We start from the raw sequence: 19,307 nt of genomic DNA, 5'->3' as shown, positions 1-19,307 counted from the left end.
AGAAAAATATTAGATAAGGAAAGAAGAGAAAGAAGAATTTATTGTTTACGTAGATCTTCTGCATATAAATGGTTTTGTGACCTTCAGTCAAAAATTTTTTTCTATTTTTGTAGAAGCAGAAAAATCAATCCTAAAAAGCCATGTGGAATCTCAAGGAGTCCCAAACAGCCAAAATAATCTTACAAAAGAAAAATAAAGTTGGAGGTTTCAACACTTCCAGATTTCAAAATATACTACAAAGCTACAGTAATCAAAACTCTGTAGTACTAACATAAAGTCAGGCATATAGATCCATGTAACAGAACTGTGAGCCTAAAAATAATCCCAGACATATAAATCAACTGATTTTCAACAAGGGTGCCATGACCATTCAATGGGGAAGAATAGTGCTGGAATAATTGGATAGTCATACGTAAAAGAAGAAAAATCAGACCCTTACCTTAACACCATATACAAAAATTAACTCAAAATCGATGAAAGTTACAAACATAAGACCTAAAACTATAAAAATCTTAGAAAAAATTATAGGGTAAAAGCTCTGTGACATTAAATTTGACAGTGATTTCTTGGATATGATGACAAATGTATAGACAACAAAAGAAAAAGTAGACAAGTTGAACTACATCAGAGTTAAAAGCTTTTGCGTATCAAGGGACATGATCGGCAGAATGAAAAGGCAATCCACATAATGAGAGAAGATATATGTAAATCATAAATTGATAAGGGGTTAATATCCAGAATGTATAAAGAATTTTTATAACTTAACGCCAAAACACAAACAACCTGATTAAAAAATGGACAAAGGACTTAAGGAGATATTTCTCCAAGGAAGATATACAGATAGCCAATAAGTACATGAAAAGATATTCAAAGTGACTAATAATTGGGACATGCAAATCAAAATCATGAGATATCACCTCACAACCATTAGACTATGTACTATTAAAACAAACACATCAAACGATAACAGGAAATAACAAGTGTCAGTAAGATCATAGGAATATTAGAAACCTTCTGTGGTGCTGGCAGGAATATAAAATGGTGCAGCCACTGTGGGAAACATTATGACGGTTCTTAAAAATTGTTTAATAAAATTATCATATGATCCAGCAACTCCACTTTTAAGTTTATACCCCAAAGAATTGAAATCAGGGTTTCAAAGAGATATTTGAGTAAGCATATTCATGATAACATTATTTGCAATAGCCAAAAGGTAGAAACAGCCCAAATATCCATCAGTGGATAAATTAATAAACTACATGTGGTCTAAACATAGAGTATTATTCAACCTTGAAAAAGAAGGAAATTATGACACATGCTACAACATGGATCAACCTTGGGACATTATGCTAAGTAAAATAAGCGAGTCACAAAAGCACAAACACTGTCAATTCCACTTGTATGAGATTCCTAGAGTAGTCACATTCACAGAAAGTGAATGGTAAAAGTGGAATGGTAGTACAGGGGCTGGTATGAGAGATGAGTCAGGAGTTACTATTTTAATGGGTACAGAGTTTGAATTCTGGAAGATGAAAAGAGTTCTGGAAATGATTGATGGTGATGGTTGCACAACACTGTGAATGTACATAATGACCCTGAACTGCACATTTAAAAAGGGTTGAAATGGAGGGTACCTGGGTGGCTCTGTCAGTTGAGCATCTGATTTTGACTCAGTCATGATTTCACTGTTCTGAGTTCGAGTCCCACATCAGGTGAGCTCCGCTTCTCTCCTTCTCTCTCTCTGTCCCTCTCTCGCTCTCTCTCTCTCTCTCTCAAAACAAACAAAAAACATTGAAATGGTAAATTCTTTGTTACATATTTTTCACCACAATTTTTTAATTAAAAAAATCTTCAAATATCTGAAGGCTGCTATCATGACCCATTGGAATAATCTCTGGTGTAAAGACATCTATTTCTTCAAATGTTCCTCAAGTGACATGAATGAAATCCATACATACCCCATTCTGGTCACTCTGAATGTTCTCCAACCACTAATAGCCCATTTAATCCACACACAGGCCATAGATCTCAACATGACACTGACCAGTTAAGAACAGAAAAGCCTATCACCTCCTTCAATCTGTTTGCTAAACGATTAATAATACAGCCAAAGCTCCTACTAGTTCATCACACTGTTCATTCCTACAAAGCAAACTATGAAGCTAAACCCCTAAGTTCTTAACTGATGTGCCATTGCTAAAACCTTTTTAGCTCTTAGAATTCTTTCAGTGATTAAAAGGAAAAAGCAAATACACAAACTATGCAAACTGACAAACAAAAAAAGAATTTATTGGCACATTTAAATTTAATGGTGGGGACTTGAAGTGTGGCTTGATTCAGGAGTTCAAATGATGTCACCAGGTCTCAATTATTTCCTTCTTTTTGTAGAACTCTGCTTTGCTCCTTGTGTTTTCTTTATTCTTAGATAGTCTCTACACCCATAAGATGCCTCCCAGTCTCTCACAAGTTCATGGGTGGTGGAATAAAGTAACAGTATTGCTCCCAGCAATTCTGATCAAAGCATATTGCCATCCATGGCCTCTGATTGGGTCACGTTCCTGAACCAACAATCTCTGTGGCCAGATAATGCTGGTGCTGAGTTACTTATTTCTAGGTCATGTGTTCTGCCCCTGATCAGGGATGTTGTCAACTCCACTGAATCAGCCCATGGTCCAAAAGTGGAGAGGAGCTGATCCCTAGAGAATGCTCAGGTTAAGGTCACCTGTATGCTGAGGGGGTTTTGAGCAACAATAACTGTAAAGTCAGCCACCCTTTAATAAGTCCAACTGAGTGTTTTAAAACTAGGATACATTGCCCTGTGTTTATTCCTATTAAATACAATCTTATTAGAATCCTCTTGGAAAGTTATTTTGGGGATTCTAATTCTATCAAGCAGTGAATTCCTTGTTTCTCTCAACTGTACGTGCTCAACAGTATGATGAATGTGCCTTACAGATTTGATTGCACTCAATATTGAACATATTATAATCATGTGTATATATGTATTATAAACATGTTATATAAGATATAAACATGCTGTTAACACAGAGCTTCACAGCCCAACACCAAGATCTTCTTTCTGAGGTGACATTACCAGCATCTTTGGATGTGGTCATATAACCAGATACCAGGCCCATCATTGTCCTCAAGTGTGAGCCCTATTTTGGGGCCCAAAGACATCATTATCAACCTTTAAAAAATTCCTAGACTCCTAGGAGGGCTTCCAGTAGAGTAAATGTTCTGTGCAAAGTATGAATTCTTTATCTAGCCATCATCAAAAAGAGGCCTTCTTCTCTATTTGTTCCAGATTTCTCATATTTCCTAAACACAAACACACACATGCACAAAACAAAAGTAGTAGTAGCAAAGTATATATAGTGTCTACTACATGCTATTCTCTGTTCTAAAAGCACATAGGATTAAGTATTAATTCACTTATTCCTGACGACAACTTTATGACATAGGTGGTTGTCGTCATCATCATCATCATCATCATCTCCATTTTAGAAACAAGGAAACAGGCCCAGAGCGGGTAATTTCCCAAATTCACAGAGCTAGTTAGTAAAAACCAGGACTTGAACCCAAGCTGTGTGGCTGCAGAGTTCTTATGGCAGAGGGGACATTTGACCCTGACATCTCTCATCTCCTATTTCCAGCCCCCAGGCAAATGCGCAGGTGAGCCTGCTTTAAAAACACCACCACCTACAACAAATTTACTGTGGATAAATTAGGGAACCGCTCACTTTACAAAGCAGCTTGTTGTCGTAAGTGAACCATTTGCAATAACAAGCTCCATCTGGGACAGGTCAACTGGTTAAAAAATCACTAATCACTTCCCAGAGGTACTGGGGCAGAGAAACCCAGCCAATAGGTTAGGATCACTGCCAACTAAAGATATATTAGAACTGTAAAGTATTTCTGGTGCAATGTCCACATTCATAGAAAAAACACAATTTAAAAAACTTTTCTTACATATATTTTCCCTGAATAATGGCTATGTATGGGGGGAAATTGTAAAAGTAGAAGGACTCTGCATAGCACCTCACTAAAGCTCCCAGCCCTTACGGTGCTCCCCTAGGGTCACTTGACCCACAGTTCTGTTGTCACTTTTGGCAGTACTATTAGTTGGTTCAATTGGTTTAGTCTTGCACAAAGGTATAGTACAGGTGGCTACCAAATTCAAAGCAATTGCATACAGGTCTCTTCTTTCTGGAAACAGCATGTCATGTAACCCCAGCTGATTCAAATGAAGAAGTTTGCGGCAGAGATGCGGCAGGGTGGCGAGAATGGTGTTTGTTACCAAAGGGAGTCCACCAGGAGCTGGTTCTGGGGAGGAGGAACATCCTGGTGGGAGAGCAGCAGCTACTATTAGACACTACACCAGGGAAAGGCAGAAAGAAATTCCCTACCTCTTTCCCTTCTCCCTACCAGTCTCTTGCCAGTGTCTCCTATGGGCAAGCCAAAGAGGGAGGGTACCTGGGTGAAGTAGTCAGCAAGCATCAGCCCTCAGGGAACACAGCTGAGGGGAATAGAGTGGAGAGGATGTCAGAAGAACAGAAAATAATGCAATATCTCTATCAGAGGTAGGTAAACTGATTCACTGAGTTTAACAAATTTATCATGTTTCAGATCAGAGGGGAGCCTAGAACCAACATGAGGGTCCCATTTTCCTTTCTAGTCTCACTGATTTTGAGAAGCCTGAAGGCCTGGAAAGAGTCAGAAAATCTCAGAGGACACCTAATCCCTCAGACTCCTTCCCAATATATGGTAATGTTACAACATGACCCACAGGGGTCTACCTTTCTTCAGAACCTCAATAGGTTGCTTATAAGAGGATGACTCAGGCTCCTGCTCAGATTCATTAAAGAAGTTTTCATGAGTCACTTGTATGTGCGATGTTGTGGGTGTTGTTATTCTTTCAGTGAATTTGCTACACACACTAAGTGTATCTCTTTTTGATTCATGAAGGTGACTCATCTGAGGAAGTTGACCTGACCATGGTTTATCAGGCAGCTTCTAATGGAGATGTCAATGCTCTGACCTCAGTAATTCGTGAAGACCCTTCCATCCTAGAATGCTGTGACAGTGAAGGTGAGCTATTTATGCATTTTTGAAGCCTGCAGAATGTTCTTCTCTATTCTTTTAGAGATGGTCTTCAGAGGTGAGCACTGTTAAAATTACATCTAACAGGCCATTTGGTACTGGAGGGACAAGGAGTGGCTTGTCTTTAAATGATGGTCTTGGACACAAATCTTCCAATTTTTTTTACACCACTTCGTATAATGAATCTAGTTGATTTAGATTTATTTTCAACTTATTTGTATGAATGACTAAAGTAGACACACCAAGTAGTTAAAAAAGGAATATAGAAAGAGGGCTATTTTTGGTAGCAGTGGATGTTGGGAAAGTATGACTATTAAAGCCAGAAGCAAAGACCTGCTTCTCAGAAGATGGAGTAGATGTACTTGTTTCTCTATTCCTCCTGCTAAATATAACTAAAAATCCTGGATGTTGTATATAATATAAACATAAGAACACTCCCGAAGGTGGAGAGAAAATGACAGACCAGCTGGGACCATGTGACCCAAGGAATAACACTGTGGTAAGTTTCTTAGGTTTTCTTTTTTGCCTCTTATATCCCAACTTGGAGTTGAAGAATCCAACAGCTCAGAAGGGCCAACAGTCACAGACCAAAAAAAAAACAAAAACAAAAAAAACAACAAAGCCCCAACAAAAGCCTTCCCTCTAGCCAAAGAACCAGGAAAGGTACCACATAGCAACACAGAAAACTTGTAGACAGTAATGAGTCTACTCCAACCAAACATCACACAAAAAACAGACAAATGAGAACCTGTGGCTTTAGGCTCATTATTCCAGCAAAGACCTAGTAGAGATCTTGGACCTCCACCCCAACTAGTGAGCCTCCCTCCCCCTAGTTGCCAGTACTCCCACCCAGTAATGAAGAATCTTCTCCCTCAAATGTCAATGGAAGCTAAATAGGGAACTTGGACCTGGCAATAATGAGGTCACAATTACATACCTTCTCCCCCTTTGGAGCATTGTCAGGGAAAGCCAGCTAAAATAGAGGGTTTAAGTAAGATTAAGCAACTCAACACAATATTCCAAATGTCCAGATTTCAATAAAAAACAATTTGTTATATCAAGAAACAGGAAGATCTCAAACTGAATGAAAAAAGATAATCAATAGATACAAAACTGAGATAATAGATGTTAGAATTACCTGACAGATTTTGAAGAGGTCATGAAAAAAAAAATACTTCAATGAACAATTACAAACATGCTTGAAACAAATGAAGAAATAGGAAGCTTAAACAAAGAAATAGATGATATAAAGAAGAACTAAATGGAAAATATTTAAACTGAAAAATAAAATAATCACAATTAAAAACTCCGTAAATAAACTCAGCAGCAGAGTGAGGAAGCAGAGGGAAAGGATCAACAAACTTAAAAATAGAATGATAGAAATGAGCCAATCTGAACAACTGAAAGAAAATAGGCTAAAAAAAAAAAAAAAAAAAAAAAAAAAAAAAGAGCATCAGGGACTTGTGGGACTATAACAAAAGTGTTTGGGTTTTTTTTTAATGTTTATTTATTTTTGAGAGAGAGTGCAAGTGGGGAAGGAGCAGAGAGAGAGGGAGACAGAGGATCCAAAGTGGGCTCTGTGCTGACAGCAGAGAGCCCAGTGCAGGTCTCCAACTCATAAACCGTGAGATCATGACCTGAGCCAAAGACAGATGCTCAACCGACTGCCACCCAGGCACCCCATAATAAAAAGTTCTATCATTGTTTTTTCTGTCTTAGTACTTGTGTCATTAATGACTTTTAACCAGTGTACCTGCCCCATGAAGAGCTTGAGAATCCCTTATCATGACAGCAAAATGTTTTGTAAAGTGAGTAGTTGTCCCTAACTTATCAATAGTAGTTTTTTTGTTTATTTGTTTGCTTGTTTCTTTTTAAAGGAGATTTACTTGTACATCTGCTTCATGGCTAATAATGGGAAGTGAGGAGAGACAAATGTTTGATACTACTTTTGTGATAAGTGCAAGAGCCAGACTGTTTGGGTTCAATCCTAGCTTGTCCTGCCTATGAGTGGAAGTGAAAATATATCTTAGAATTTGTGTGACACAGGCAAAGCAATGCTGAAGGAAATGTATGACACTAAATACATTCATTAGAAAAGAGGAAAAATATCAGTCAATAATGTAAGTTCTTACCCCAAGAACTTAAAAAAAGAACAAAATAAACCCAAAGGAAAGAACTAATAAAGAAAGAATAGAAATAAGGGTAATTGAAAATAGACAACAGTAAAGAAAATCACTGAAGCAAGGAACTGATTCTTTGAAAACATCAATAAAATTGACAAAATTCTAGCAATAAAAAAACAGACAAAAAATGAAAGAAGTCACAAATGACCACTGTCAGGAGTGAAACCAAAGATATCACTATAGACCCTGCAGACATCTAACCAATAAAAAGGAATTTCAAAAAACAAACAAACAAACAAAACCTCTACACCCATATATTTAACTATTTGGATTAAATGGGTCGATTCTTCCATAAAGATAAACTACCACAACTTATCCAATAGGAAATAGACTATTTGAATGCCTCTACAAATATTAAGGAAAGTACATTCATTATTTTTAAATTCCCAGAAAAAGAAATGTTCGGGCCTAGATAGTTTCCCTAGAAACTCCTACAAAGTTTTAAATAATAGTTAACACCAATTGTAAATAATCTCTCCCAGAACATATGGGAAGGAAACTCTTTTCAGTTATATTTATAAAGCTAGTATTACCCTGATATTAAAACCAGATGATATAAAAGATGATGTAAAAAATTAACCTACAGACTGATCCTCCTCATGAATGTAGATAAAGAAAGCCTTAGTAAAATATTAGCAAATATAATTCAGTAATATATAACAAGATTTATATACCATGACCAAGTGGGATTTGTTGTAGGGATGTGAGGTTCAATATTTCAAAATCAATCAATGTAATCCACCATATTAACCAGCTAAAGAAGAAAAATCACACAATTATACCCATGAATGCAGAAAAGTATTTGACAAAATTTTACATACATTTATGATTAAAAACTCTCAGAAAAATAGGAATAGAGGGGAAATTCCTCAATTTGATAGAGTATCTATAAAACAAAAACAAAAAAACCAAAAAGCTAGAGCTAACATTTTACCTAATGGTAAAAAAGTCTGAATGCTTTACACCTAAGATCAGGAACAAAGTAAAAATGTCCACTCTTATATTCAGCATAGTGGTGAAAGTTCTAGCCAGTACAAAAAGGCAAGAAAAGATAATAAAGGCGTATCTATTTAAAATGAAAAACTAATAATGTCTCTTTTTGCACAGCTTGATTTTACACATAGAAAATACTAAGGAGGCTACCAAGAAAAACTTCTACAACTGAGTTCAGGATACAGGTCACAGGATATAAAATCAATCCAGAAAAACAAATTATATTCCTGTATACCAGAAATGAACACATGGAATCCACAATTAAAATTAAAATGCTATTTAAAATCACTCAACAAAGAATAGTTAGGTGTGAATATAACAAAATACATGTAAGACTTGTATACTGGAAATTATAAAATGCCAGTGAAAGAAATCAAAGGAGATCTAAATAAATGGAGAGATATGCCATGCTCATGGATTAAAAGACTGAAGATAGCAAATATGCAGTGCTTTTCAAATTCATGTGCAGATTTAATGCAATTTCTATCAAATCCCAGCAAGATTTTTTGTAGATATATACAAAATTATCTAAAATTTATATAAAAAGGCAAAGGAAGTAGTATAGTTAAATCAATTTTGAAAAAGAATAAAGCAAGCAGGAGATCTTGGGAAGATGGAGGAGTATGAGGAAACTGAGCTCACCCCATCCCACATTTACAACTAGATATCATCCATATCCAAGTCAATAAACTGGAGAATGATCCAAAGACTGGCAGAACAAATTTAAAAACTAAATATAGAGAAGAAACTGCACCTGAAAGTTTAGGAAGATCAGAAGGGGGGAAGGAAGCTCCCTGCAGGAGGGAGGGAGTTGTGCACTGCAGGGAGAGGGCAGAGAAACAGGCCCTTGCACCAAGGTGATCACATGAGGAAGACTGATACCCATAATGTTTTTTCTTCAAAAACTAGAAGGGCTGAATTCTGTGAGTTTTTAAAAACAGTGGGACTTGGAGCCTGGAGCTTTAAAAGTCAGCTGACTCAGCTCTGGGTGAGCTGGGAGAGTGAATGATAGCTGGGTTTCTGCCCTTAAAGAGATAGTGGACTACATGGAGAGACAACAAAAAAACTGGAATTTACATAACACCAGGACACATGGGAGACAGATCTGTTCATACTGATTTCTGAGCACACTGGGGGACTTCTCTGAAAATGAGGGACTTGCAGGCACCATTTTCCTCCCCTGCCCCCCAGCATAAACACAGAGCCACCTGGGGGAGGTGGGGCTGCACGGACATTTATAGCCTTGGCCCAGGCTCAAGGCAAATTTTGTTAAAAGTACACACATGCCCCACCCAGCCACCAGGTGAACAACTGCTATCTAGAGCCCTGCCCAGCAACAGCACAGCACCCAGCCACATGCCCCCTGCCATGTAGTGCAGAGCTTGCAGCCACCACAGCAGTTGAGGTGATCCAGCATAGGCCTAGTGGCCCAACACAAATTTTGCTAATACTGCCACCCTGCTCCCAAGTTCCCCAGGGAGCATGCACCCTCAGAGCTGCTCTGCCTGGGTCCACTAACATCACAGAGAGCTAGCACGGTCCACAGCCGGCAGAGTCAGTGCAGACAACTGTACTGAAAGGAAAAGTGACTCAGATGCAATAGCAAGGCATAAGCAGCACACATAGGATACTCTCCTGAAGTGCCAGGTCTTGATGAACAGGGGACACTACACTGCAGGGCACTCCAGGACCTCCTTTTCATAAAGTTACTACTTTCAATAACAAAAGACATAGCTGACATTCTTAAGACACAGAAACAGACACAGAGAGGTAGACAAAATGAGGAGACAGAGAAATTCATCCCAACTGAAAGAACAGAACAGGGCCAAAGCCAGAGATCTAAATGAAACATTTTTAAGTAAAATGCCTGATAGAGAATTTAAAGCAATAATCATAAGAATACTCAGTGACTCCATTAAACATAGTAACATTTGTATTACAGGAACCCCAGAAGAAGAAGAGAGAAAAGGGGGCAGAAATTTTCTTTGAAGAAATAATAGCTGAAAACTTTCCTTATCAGTGAAGAAAGGAGATATTTATATCTAGGAAGCATAGAGAATTCCCATCAAAATCAACAAACTAAGATGTATGATAACATTTACAAAATATAGTGATAAAGAAAAAAATCTTAAAAGCAGCAAGACAGAAGAAGTCAGTAACCTACATGGAAAAGCCCAAAAGGCTCATGGGAGATTTCTCAACAGAAACTTTGCAAGACAGAAGGGAATGGCATAATATGTTCAAAGTGCTGAATCTGCAGCCAACAATACTCTATCCAGCAGGCTATCATTGAGAACAGAAGAAGAGGAGGAGGATAGGAAGATGGCGGCATAGGAGGACGCTGGGCTCACCGCGCGTCCTGCTGATCACTTAGATTCCACCTACACCTGCCTAAATAACCCAGAAAACCGCCAGAGGATTAGCAGAACGGAGTCTCCGGAGCCAAGCGCAGACGAGAGGCCCACGGAAGAGGGTAGGAAGGGTGGCGAGGCGGTGCGCGCTCCACGGACTGGCGGGAGGGAGCCGGGGCGGAGGGGCAGCCTGCCAGCCAAGCAGAGCCCCCGAGTCTGGCTGGCAAAAGCAGAGGGGCCGGATGGAGTGTGTTCGACAGCAAGCACGATTTAGCGTCTGGGAGGTCATAAGTTAACAGCTCTGCTCAGAAAGCGCGAAGGCTGGAGGACAAATGGAGGGAGAGCTGCTGAGCCCCCGGACGGCAGAGCTCAGTTTGGTGGGGAACAAAGGCGCTCGCCAGCGCCAGCTCCCTCGCCCATCCCCCAGCCAAAATCCCAAAGGGAACCAGTTCCTGCCAGGGAACTTGCTCGCTCTGCGCAAACACCCAACTCTGTGCTTCTGCGGAGCCAAACCTCCGGCAGCGGATCTGACTCCCTCCCGCTGCCACAGGGCCCCTCCTGAAGTGGATCACCTAAGGAGAAGGGAGCTAAGCCTGCCCCTCCTGCCCCCGTGCACCTTGCCTACCCACCCCAGCTAATATGCCAGGTCCCCAGCACCACAAGCCTGGCAGTGTGCAAGTAGCCCAGATGGGCCACGCCACCCCACAGTGAATCCCGCCCCTAGGAGAGGGGAAGAGAAGGCACACACCAGTGGGCTGGGGGCAGACATCAGGTTGGACTGCGGCCCCGCCCACCAACTCCAGTTATACACCACAGCACAGGGGAAGTGCCCTGCAGGTCCTCACCACTCCAGGGACTATCCAAAATGACCAAACGGAAGAATTCCCCTCAGAAGAATCTCCAGGAAATAACAACAGCTAATGAACTGATCAAAAAGGATTTAAATAATATAACAGAAAGTGAATTTAGAATAATAGTCATAAAATTAATCGCTGGGCTTGAAAACAGTATAGAGGACAGCAGAGAATCTCTTGCTACAGAGATCAAGGGACTAAGGAACAGTCACGAGGAGCTGAAAAACGCTTTAAACGAAATGCAAAACAAAATGGAAACGACGACAGCTCGGCTTGAAGAGGCAGAGGAGAGAATAGGTGAACTAGAAGATAAAGTTATGGAAAAAGAGGAAGCTGAGAGAAAGAGAGATAAAAAAATCCAGGAGTATGAGGGCAAAATTAGAGAACTAAGTGATACACTAAAAAGAAATAATATACGCATAATTGGTATCCCAGAGGAGGAAGAGAGAGGGAAAGGTGCTGAAGGTGTACTTGAAGAAATCATAGCTGAGAACTTCCCTGAACTGGGGAAGGAAAAAGGCATTGAAATCCAAGAGGCACAGAGAACTCCCTTCAGACGTAACTTGAATCGATCTTCTGCATGACATATCATAGTGAAACTGGCAATACAAGGATAAAGAGAAAATTCTGAAAGCAGCAAGAGAACAGAAGAAGAGATAAAGCATTTCCGAGACAAAACCTTTCATGATCACTAAACCAGCCCTGCAAGAAATATTAAAGGTGACTCTAAATGAAAAAGAGACCAAAAGTGACAGTATAAAGGCAGGAAACACAAAAGCAGTAAGTGAATATTTCTGTAAAAAAAAAAAGTAAAAAAACTCACAAAAACAAAGGATGTAAAATATAGTAACATATATCTAAAAGGGGGAGGAGAAGGGAAAAGAATGGATTTAAACTTAAATGACCATCAAATTAATATAGACTGCTATATGATATGCATAAGAGGTTATAAACAAACCTATATATCAAACCATATATCAAAAGCCACTAATAAACATACAAAGTATAAAGAGAAACAAATCCAAATATATCACTAAAGAAAATCAGCAAAACATGAGAGAAAGACCAGAAAAGATCAGAGAAAATCTTCAGAAACAACTACAAAACAAGAAATAAAAAGGCAATAAATACATATCTATCAATAATTACTTTGAATGTAAATGGACTAAACACTGCAATCAAAAGACATAGGGCAATAGAATGGATAAAAAAAAACACACAAGACCCATCTATATGTTGCCTACAAGAGACTCTTTTCAGACCTAAAGACACCTGCAGAGTGAAAAATGAGGGGATGGAGAAACATCTATCATGCAAATAGATGTGAAAAGAAGGCCAAAGTAGCAGTACATATATCAAACTAGACCTTAAAACAACGATTGGGGGCACCTGAGTGTCTCAGTCAGTTAAGCGTCCAACTTCAGCTCAGGACATGATCTCACAATTCATGGGTTCGAACCCCAGATTGGGCTCTGTGCTGACAGCTCAGGGCCTAGAGCCTGCTTTGGATTCTGTGTCTCCTTCTCTCTCTGCCGCTCCCCCACTCACACACTGTCTCTCTCTGTCTCTCAAAAATAAATATTAAATAAATAAATAAATAAATAACTGTAACAACAGATAAAGGACACTATATAATAATAAAAGGAACAAGCCAACAAGAAGATGAAACAATTATAAGTAAGTATTTACACACCCAACATAGGAGCAACCAAATACATAAGACAGTTACTAACAAACAGAAAGGAACTGATTGATAATAATACAATAATACTAGGGGATGTTAACCCCACTTACATCAATGGACAGATCATCTAAACAGAAAATAGGAAATAACGGCTTTGAATGACACACTGGGCCAGATGGATTTAACAGATATATTTAGAACATTACATTCTAAAACAGCAGAATACCCATTCTTTTCAAGTGCACATGTAACATTCTCCAGAAAAGATCACATATTAGGCCAAAAAACAAGTCTTAACAAATTCAAGAAAAAGTCATACCATATGTCTTTTCTGACCCCAATGCTATGAAACTAGAAATCAACCACTAGAAAAAATCTGGAAGGACCAGAAATACATGGCAGTTAAATAACATGCTATTTTTTTTAATAACATGCTATTAAACAATGAATGGGTCAACCAGGAAATATAAGAAGAAATTAAACAGTACATGGAAACAAATGAAAATTAAAACACAGTGGTCCAAAGCCTTTGGGATGCAGCAAAAATGGTTGCTATAAGTAGCAACACAGGTCTACCTCAAGAAGCAAGAAAAATCTCAAATAAACAACCTAACCCTACATCTAAGGGAGCTAGAAAAAGAATAATAAACAAAACCTAAAGCCACTAGAAGGAAGGAGAGGATAATAATAAAGATTAGAGAAGAAATAAATGATATAGAAACTAAAAAAAAAAAAAAGACAATAGAACAAATCAATAAAACCAGGAACTGATTCTTTGAAAAATAAATAAATAAATTGATAAACCTCTAACCAGACTTACCAAGAAAGAATGTGAAAATAGTCAAGTAAAATAATAAATGAGAGAGGAGAATAACAACAAACACCTCAGAAATACAAACAATTGTAAGAGAATATTATGAAAAACTATATGCCGACAATTTGAACAACACAGAAGAAATAGATAAATTCCTAGAAACATATAAACTACCAAAACTATAACAGAAAGAAACAGAAAATTTGAACAAACTAATAACCAGCAAAGAAATGGAATCAGTAATCAAAAAACTCCCAACAAACAAATATCTAGGACCAGAGGGCTTCACAGGCAAATTCTACCAGACATTTAAAGAAAAGTTAATACCTATTCTTCTCAAATTGTTCCCAAAAATAGTAAAGGAAAGAAAACTTCCAAATTAATTCTATGAAGCCAGCATTATACTGATACCAAAACTGGATAAAGACACCATTAAAAAAAAGAGAACTACAGGCCAGTATCCCTCATGAACATAGATGCAAAAATCTTTAATAAAATACTAGCAAACCTAATTCAATAACATGTTAAAAAAAATCATCCATAATCAAGTAGATTTATTCCTGGGTTGCAAGGATGGTTCAATATGCACAAATCAATCAACATGACACATCACATACAATAAGAGAAAGAATAAGAACCGTATGATCATTTCAGTAAGATTCAGGAAAAGCATTTGACAAAGTACAATACCCATTCATGATAAAAACCCTCAACAAAGTAGGTTTAGAGGGAACATACTTCAACATAATGAAGGCCATCTGTGAAAAACCCACAGCTAACATTGTCCTCAATGGGGGAAAACTGAGACCTTTTCCCCTAAGGTTAGGAATAAGACAAGGATGTCCATTCTCACCACTTCTATTCAACATACTACTGGAAGTCCCAGCTACAATGATCAGAAGAGTAAAAGAAGTAAGGTATCCAAATCAGTAAGGAAGAAGTAAAACTTTTATTATTTGCAGATGACGCAATACTATATATAGAGAGAAAACCCAATAGACTCCACCAAAAAACTTCTAGAACTGATACATGATTCAGTAAAGTCACAGGATGCAAAATCAATGTGCAGAAGTCTATTGAATTTCTCTACGACAATAATGAACAGCAGAAAGAGAAATTAAGATAGCAATCCCACTTACAATTGCATCAAAAACCATAAAATACCTAAGAATAAACCTAACCAAAGAGGTGAAAGACCTATACTCTGAAAATTATAAAACACTGATGAAAGAAATTAAAGATGACACAAAGAAATGGAAAGACATTCCATGCTCATGGACTAGAAGAACAAACATTGTTAAATGTCCATACTATCCAATGTAATTGATACATTTAATGCAATCCCTATCAAAACACCAACAGCATTTTTCAGAGAACCAGAACAAACAACTGTAAAATTTGTATGGAACCACAAAAGACCCTAAATAACCAAAGCAATCTTGAAAAAGAAAAGCATAGTTGGGGGCATCACAATTCTGGAGATGGAGATTAAAGAGTACACTCCTCATGATGAGCACCAGGTCATATACAGAAGTGTTGAATCACTGTATCGTACACCTGAAACTAATATTATACTGTATGTTAACTAACTGGAATTAAAAATGTTAAAAAAAAGAAGAATAAACTGAGAGGAATCAGTCTTGCAAAATTCAAGACCTATTATGTGGCTACAGAAATCAAGACTATGTGGTAATGGCTGAGGGACAGACATAGATTAATGGAAAAGAACAAAGAATTCAGAAATAGACTCACACAAATATACTCAACTGATCTCTGACAAAGGTGCAAATGTAATTCAGTGGAAGAAAGCCTCTTCAACAAACCGTGCTAGAGCAATTCAACACCCTTGAAAACAAAGAAAGAGGGAGGGAGGGAGGGAGAGATGGAAGAGGGAAGGAAGGAGAGAAGAGAGAGAGGAAGAAATAAAGAAGGAACTGTTGCCACTATTCAAGACATAGTGCTTCATTGCTGCTTTTACCCAAAGAGTATTAGAAAGGAGAGATTTGTAGAGAAACTGGGTTGCCAGCTGTAATCTTGCAATGAGAACAGCAGCCCCACAATTTGTCCATTTCGAGTACCTTGTAGCGCACTCTAAGAATATGTTATCAATGAAAAGCATGTAAACAAGTCTCAGCTTGGCAAAGGATTGTGTCCGAGGTTTGGTTTCTTCACCTGAAGAGTGTGAAGCACCTGGATTCTGCCTCACCAGGCTGGCTTGTTCCAACAGGTCTATGAGTTAATCAGAATGTGTAATTTCATCTGTTTTTCTTCAGAAAGAAAACCCACAAAGAACCAGATGCCTTGGCCTATATTACTAACCAAAACAGAGAAGTGTTTCAATAAAGATGGACCCTTTTCTAAAGAATGTGTGCAACCCAAGGCTAGGCAACCATCACTGCCCTTTATCATCTACCATCTCTAATAAAAATATGCTGCACCTGTCTGCCTGGCTGGAGTTGCCTTCCAGACACTTCCAGATTCTACATTGTTCAAACCAGGTTAGGAAAAACCTGTCATGTCCTAAATGGTGCTGATTCTCATGGTAGTAATGAGGATTTTTTAATCATTGGCACAAATTGTTTTAATCAATGAATTACTGCAAAATTACAGAAGATTTAATACAGCCAGAAAGAAAATACATAGTTTACATAAACGTAGCAACAATCATCTTCATTTCTCTTCAGTCTCATATAGTTCAACAGCTGGATTTGTGTTGTGGGCAGTTCCTTTATTTGCAAAGAGCATAATAAGTGAACAGGCAAATAAAGCCTGCTAATAAATTTCAGAAGTCAAATATTTTTATAAAGACTGTTGAAATGTCTCATTCCAGGATGTACACCCTTGATGCATGCAGTTTCTGGACGTCAAGTGGACACAGTGAAGCTGTTGTTGAAGATGGGGGCCAATATTAACATGCAGGATGCTTATGGCCGCACAAGTCTATGCCTGGCAACCTATCTGGTACTGATTATATCTGTGGTGTCTGTCAAGGAGTGGGGAGGGCTTAGTGTGTTGTCATGGTGTCCCCTTGCAGAAAAGTATTCTTGGACTTATGCTAATGGAAATAAAACTTGAAGCTTTGCTCCAATCATCTCTGACACTTATAGCACTACTAAGAGCTAGTTTTGTGGATCTAAGACATTTTGGATCTTCCTAACAATCTTCTAAGATAGAGGTGATTTTGCCATTAGAAAAATATTATTGAGGTACCTGGATGGCCCAGTCAGTTAGGCATCTGACTCTTGATTTTAGCTCAGGTCAAGATCTCACAGTTCGTGGGATCAAGCCCCACATCTGGCTTCATGCTGACAGTGCAGAGTCTGCTTGGGATTCTCTCTCCCCTCTCTCTCTGCCCCTTCCCCCATTCTTTCTCCCCCCATCTCTCTCAAAATAAGTAAATAAAAATTTTTTTAAAAGAAAAATATTATTTTCCATTTTAACATCAGAATTTGCCTTGCAGCATTTCTGGACTTACTTGGTACTCTTTTTAAGAACCCACTCCACTAATACCCTGAGTGGGTGGTAGCATTTGAAGCTGCAGGTAACATTGTGGGGTAGGATCAGCTAAGTGGAAGCTAGAGGATGAGAAATATAGGGAATGCTGGGAAATATTGGGGGTAGGAGTAGGGGAGAAATACCAGACTATTCAGGGGCAATACCAAGCATAAGACTCAACCCACAATCAGTACTCAATTTAAAAATTGTTGGGGCACCTGGGTGGCTCAGTCGGTTAAGCGTCTGACTCTTGATTTCAGCTCAGGTCATGTTCTCATGGTTTGTGAGTTAAAGCCCTGTGTCAGACTCTGTGCTGACAGCATTGAGCCTGCTTGGGATCCTCTCTCTCCCTCTCTCTGTGCCCCTCCCCCTACCTCCTCTCTGTCTCTCAAAATAAATAAATAAACAAATAAACAAATAAATAAATAAAAATTGTATAGAGCCAGTCCTCATCAAGAGATTTCAGTTTAGCATTTCCCAACATTGGGTAAGCTTGGTAAGCCTTACTGAAAACGTTAAAGCCCCTCTCTTTTCAAATCCTCCCTGCATTCCTTCTAGGAAACCCCAGAGCTACTTTGAGTCTATGTCAAGCAAGTTCTTCTTAGTGCCACACGTGGGTCATCATTCTCCTTCACCTCTAATGAGGCTCCCAGAAATCTTCACCATAACTACTGTTGCAGCCAAAGCAGATTCTTGGATTTGCTCTTGCTGCCCACTGACAGTGGTGGATTCATCCTGGGCAAGCCCCACGGTGTCCTGAAACTGCCTTGCTGAAATAGGACTCTTCCCTTTCCTAAATACCACACCTTCCTGCCACAATCTAACATAGATTGCATGAGGTATTGCCCAATTATCACAGAGATTTTTTTTTTAGCAACTACTTTTCCTTTTTCTATTTGCATGCCCTCTTTCTCTAGGACTTAGATTTAAACTGGAAAGAATTTTTTTGAAGTGTTGGAATACTTGTTTCAAATGTACTTTCCAGGAGTATACACTAGCCCTCCTGAGTCACACACTGGGAGCAGACGGGGTAGTGGATGGGAAGGAGATGTCTATGCAGACAAACCTCCTGGGCAATTTTTATACCCACCCAAGTTTGAAAACCATTGGTCTATGACTAGTAGGTAAAGTGTCATATCTCGGAGAGACACAGGAATGCCCTCCCAGGCCCCTTCCCTTTTGCACATGTCTTAATAATTGCTCCTGCTATGGCTTTTTACAGCAAGTATCCTGTAGATCACAGTGAATAGTGAGCCTAGAGAGGTGCCACCTTTGCAGACAAGTCTTTCTAGGAATGCATTCAAAGGAGCTACATGAAGGAAGTGTGCTTGCATGACAGCATGTGGCATCACCCTCTTATTGATGCCCCCACTTCTTTGTGGCAACCCAAGCAAGGACCCCTCCCTATTCCTTCTGAGGTCCCCTGAGAAGGGGGTGAGTGGTCCTGGGGATTGCACTGTGGAGCCCACCAACCCCTTCTGGCAATGTTTGAATTCAAGTATTGAAGAGAAACTTGGCAAAGGGCGTACTTAGCAATTTAGTGTCCATCACAGCTCCAAACTCAGTATACACATACACTTAGCATGGATGTGTAACCTTAGACACATCACCTCACCGTTTTGTGTCTCCTTCCTCATTTGTAAAATTTAGTGAAAATAATATCCTACACTTATCACAATTGAAGGAGAAACACATGCGGAATCATCCAGCACATAGTAAATAAAAAAATGTACTTGTTGATTCTGAATAGTGACCCCTGGTTTCAAGTGTATTCAGTGACTTTTCTGATTTCTTTTCTGAAGAAAAAAAGAAAACCACATACACATAGTT

At 38.8% G+C, this 19,307-nt stretch overlaps 1 protein-coding gene across 1 annotated transcript in view; it reads left to right on the top strand.

Moving 5' to 3' along the window:
* The window catches only part of ANKRD55 (ankyrin repeat domain 55), a 590,869-nt gene that overhangs the window by 517,485 nt on the left and 54,077 nt on the right, over positions 1 to 19,307 (top strand). The window contains exons 12-13 of the mRNA XM_042939212.1: positions 4,969 to 5,091; positions 16,813 to 16,943. Of these exons, the coding sequence (XP_042795146.1) occupies positions 4,969 to 5,091; positions 16,813 to 16,943 (254 nt within the window). The remainder of the gene's footprint in view (positions 1 to 4,968; positions 5,092 to 16,812; positions 16,944 to 19,307) is intronic.

Source organism: Panthera leo, chromosome A1 (assembly GCF_018350215.1).
Source record: "Panthera leo isolate Ple1 chromosome A1, P.leo_Ple1_pat1.1, whole genome shotgun sequence".
Lineage (NCBI taxonomy): Eukaryota > Metazoa > Chordata > Mammalia > Carnivora > Felidae > Panthera > Panthera leo.
Note: the sequence above shows the minus strand (reverse complement) of the source record. Positions and strands in the feature narration are given on the sequence as shown.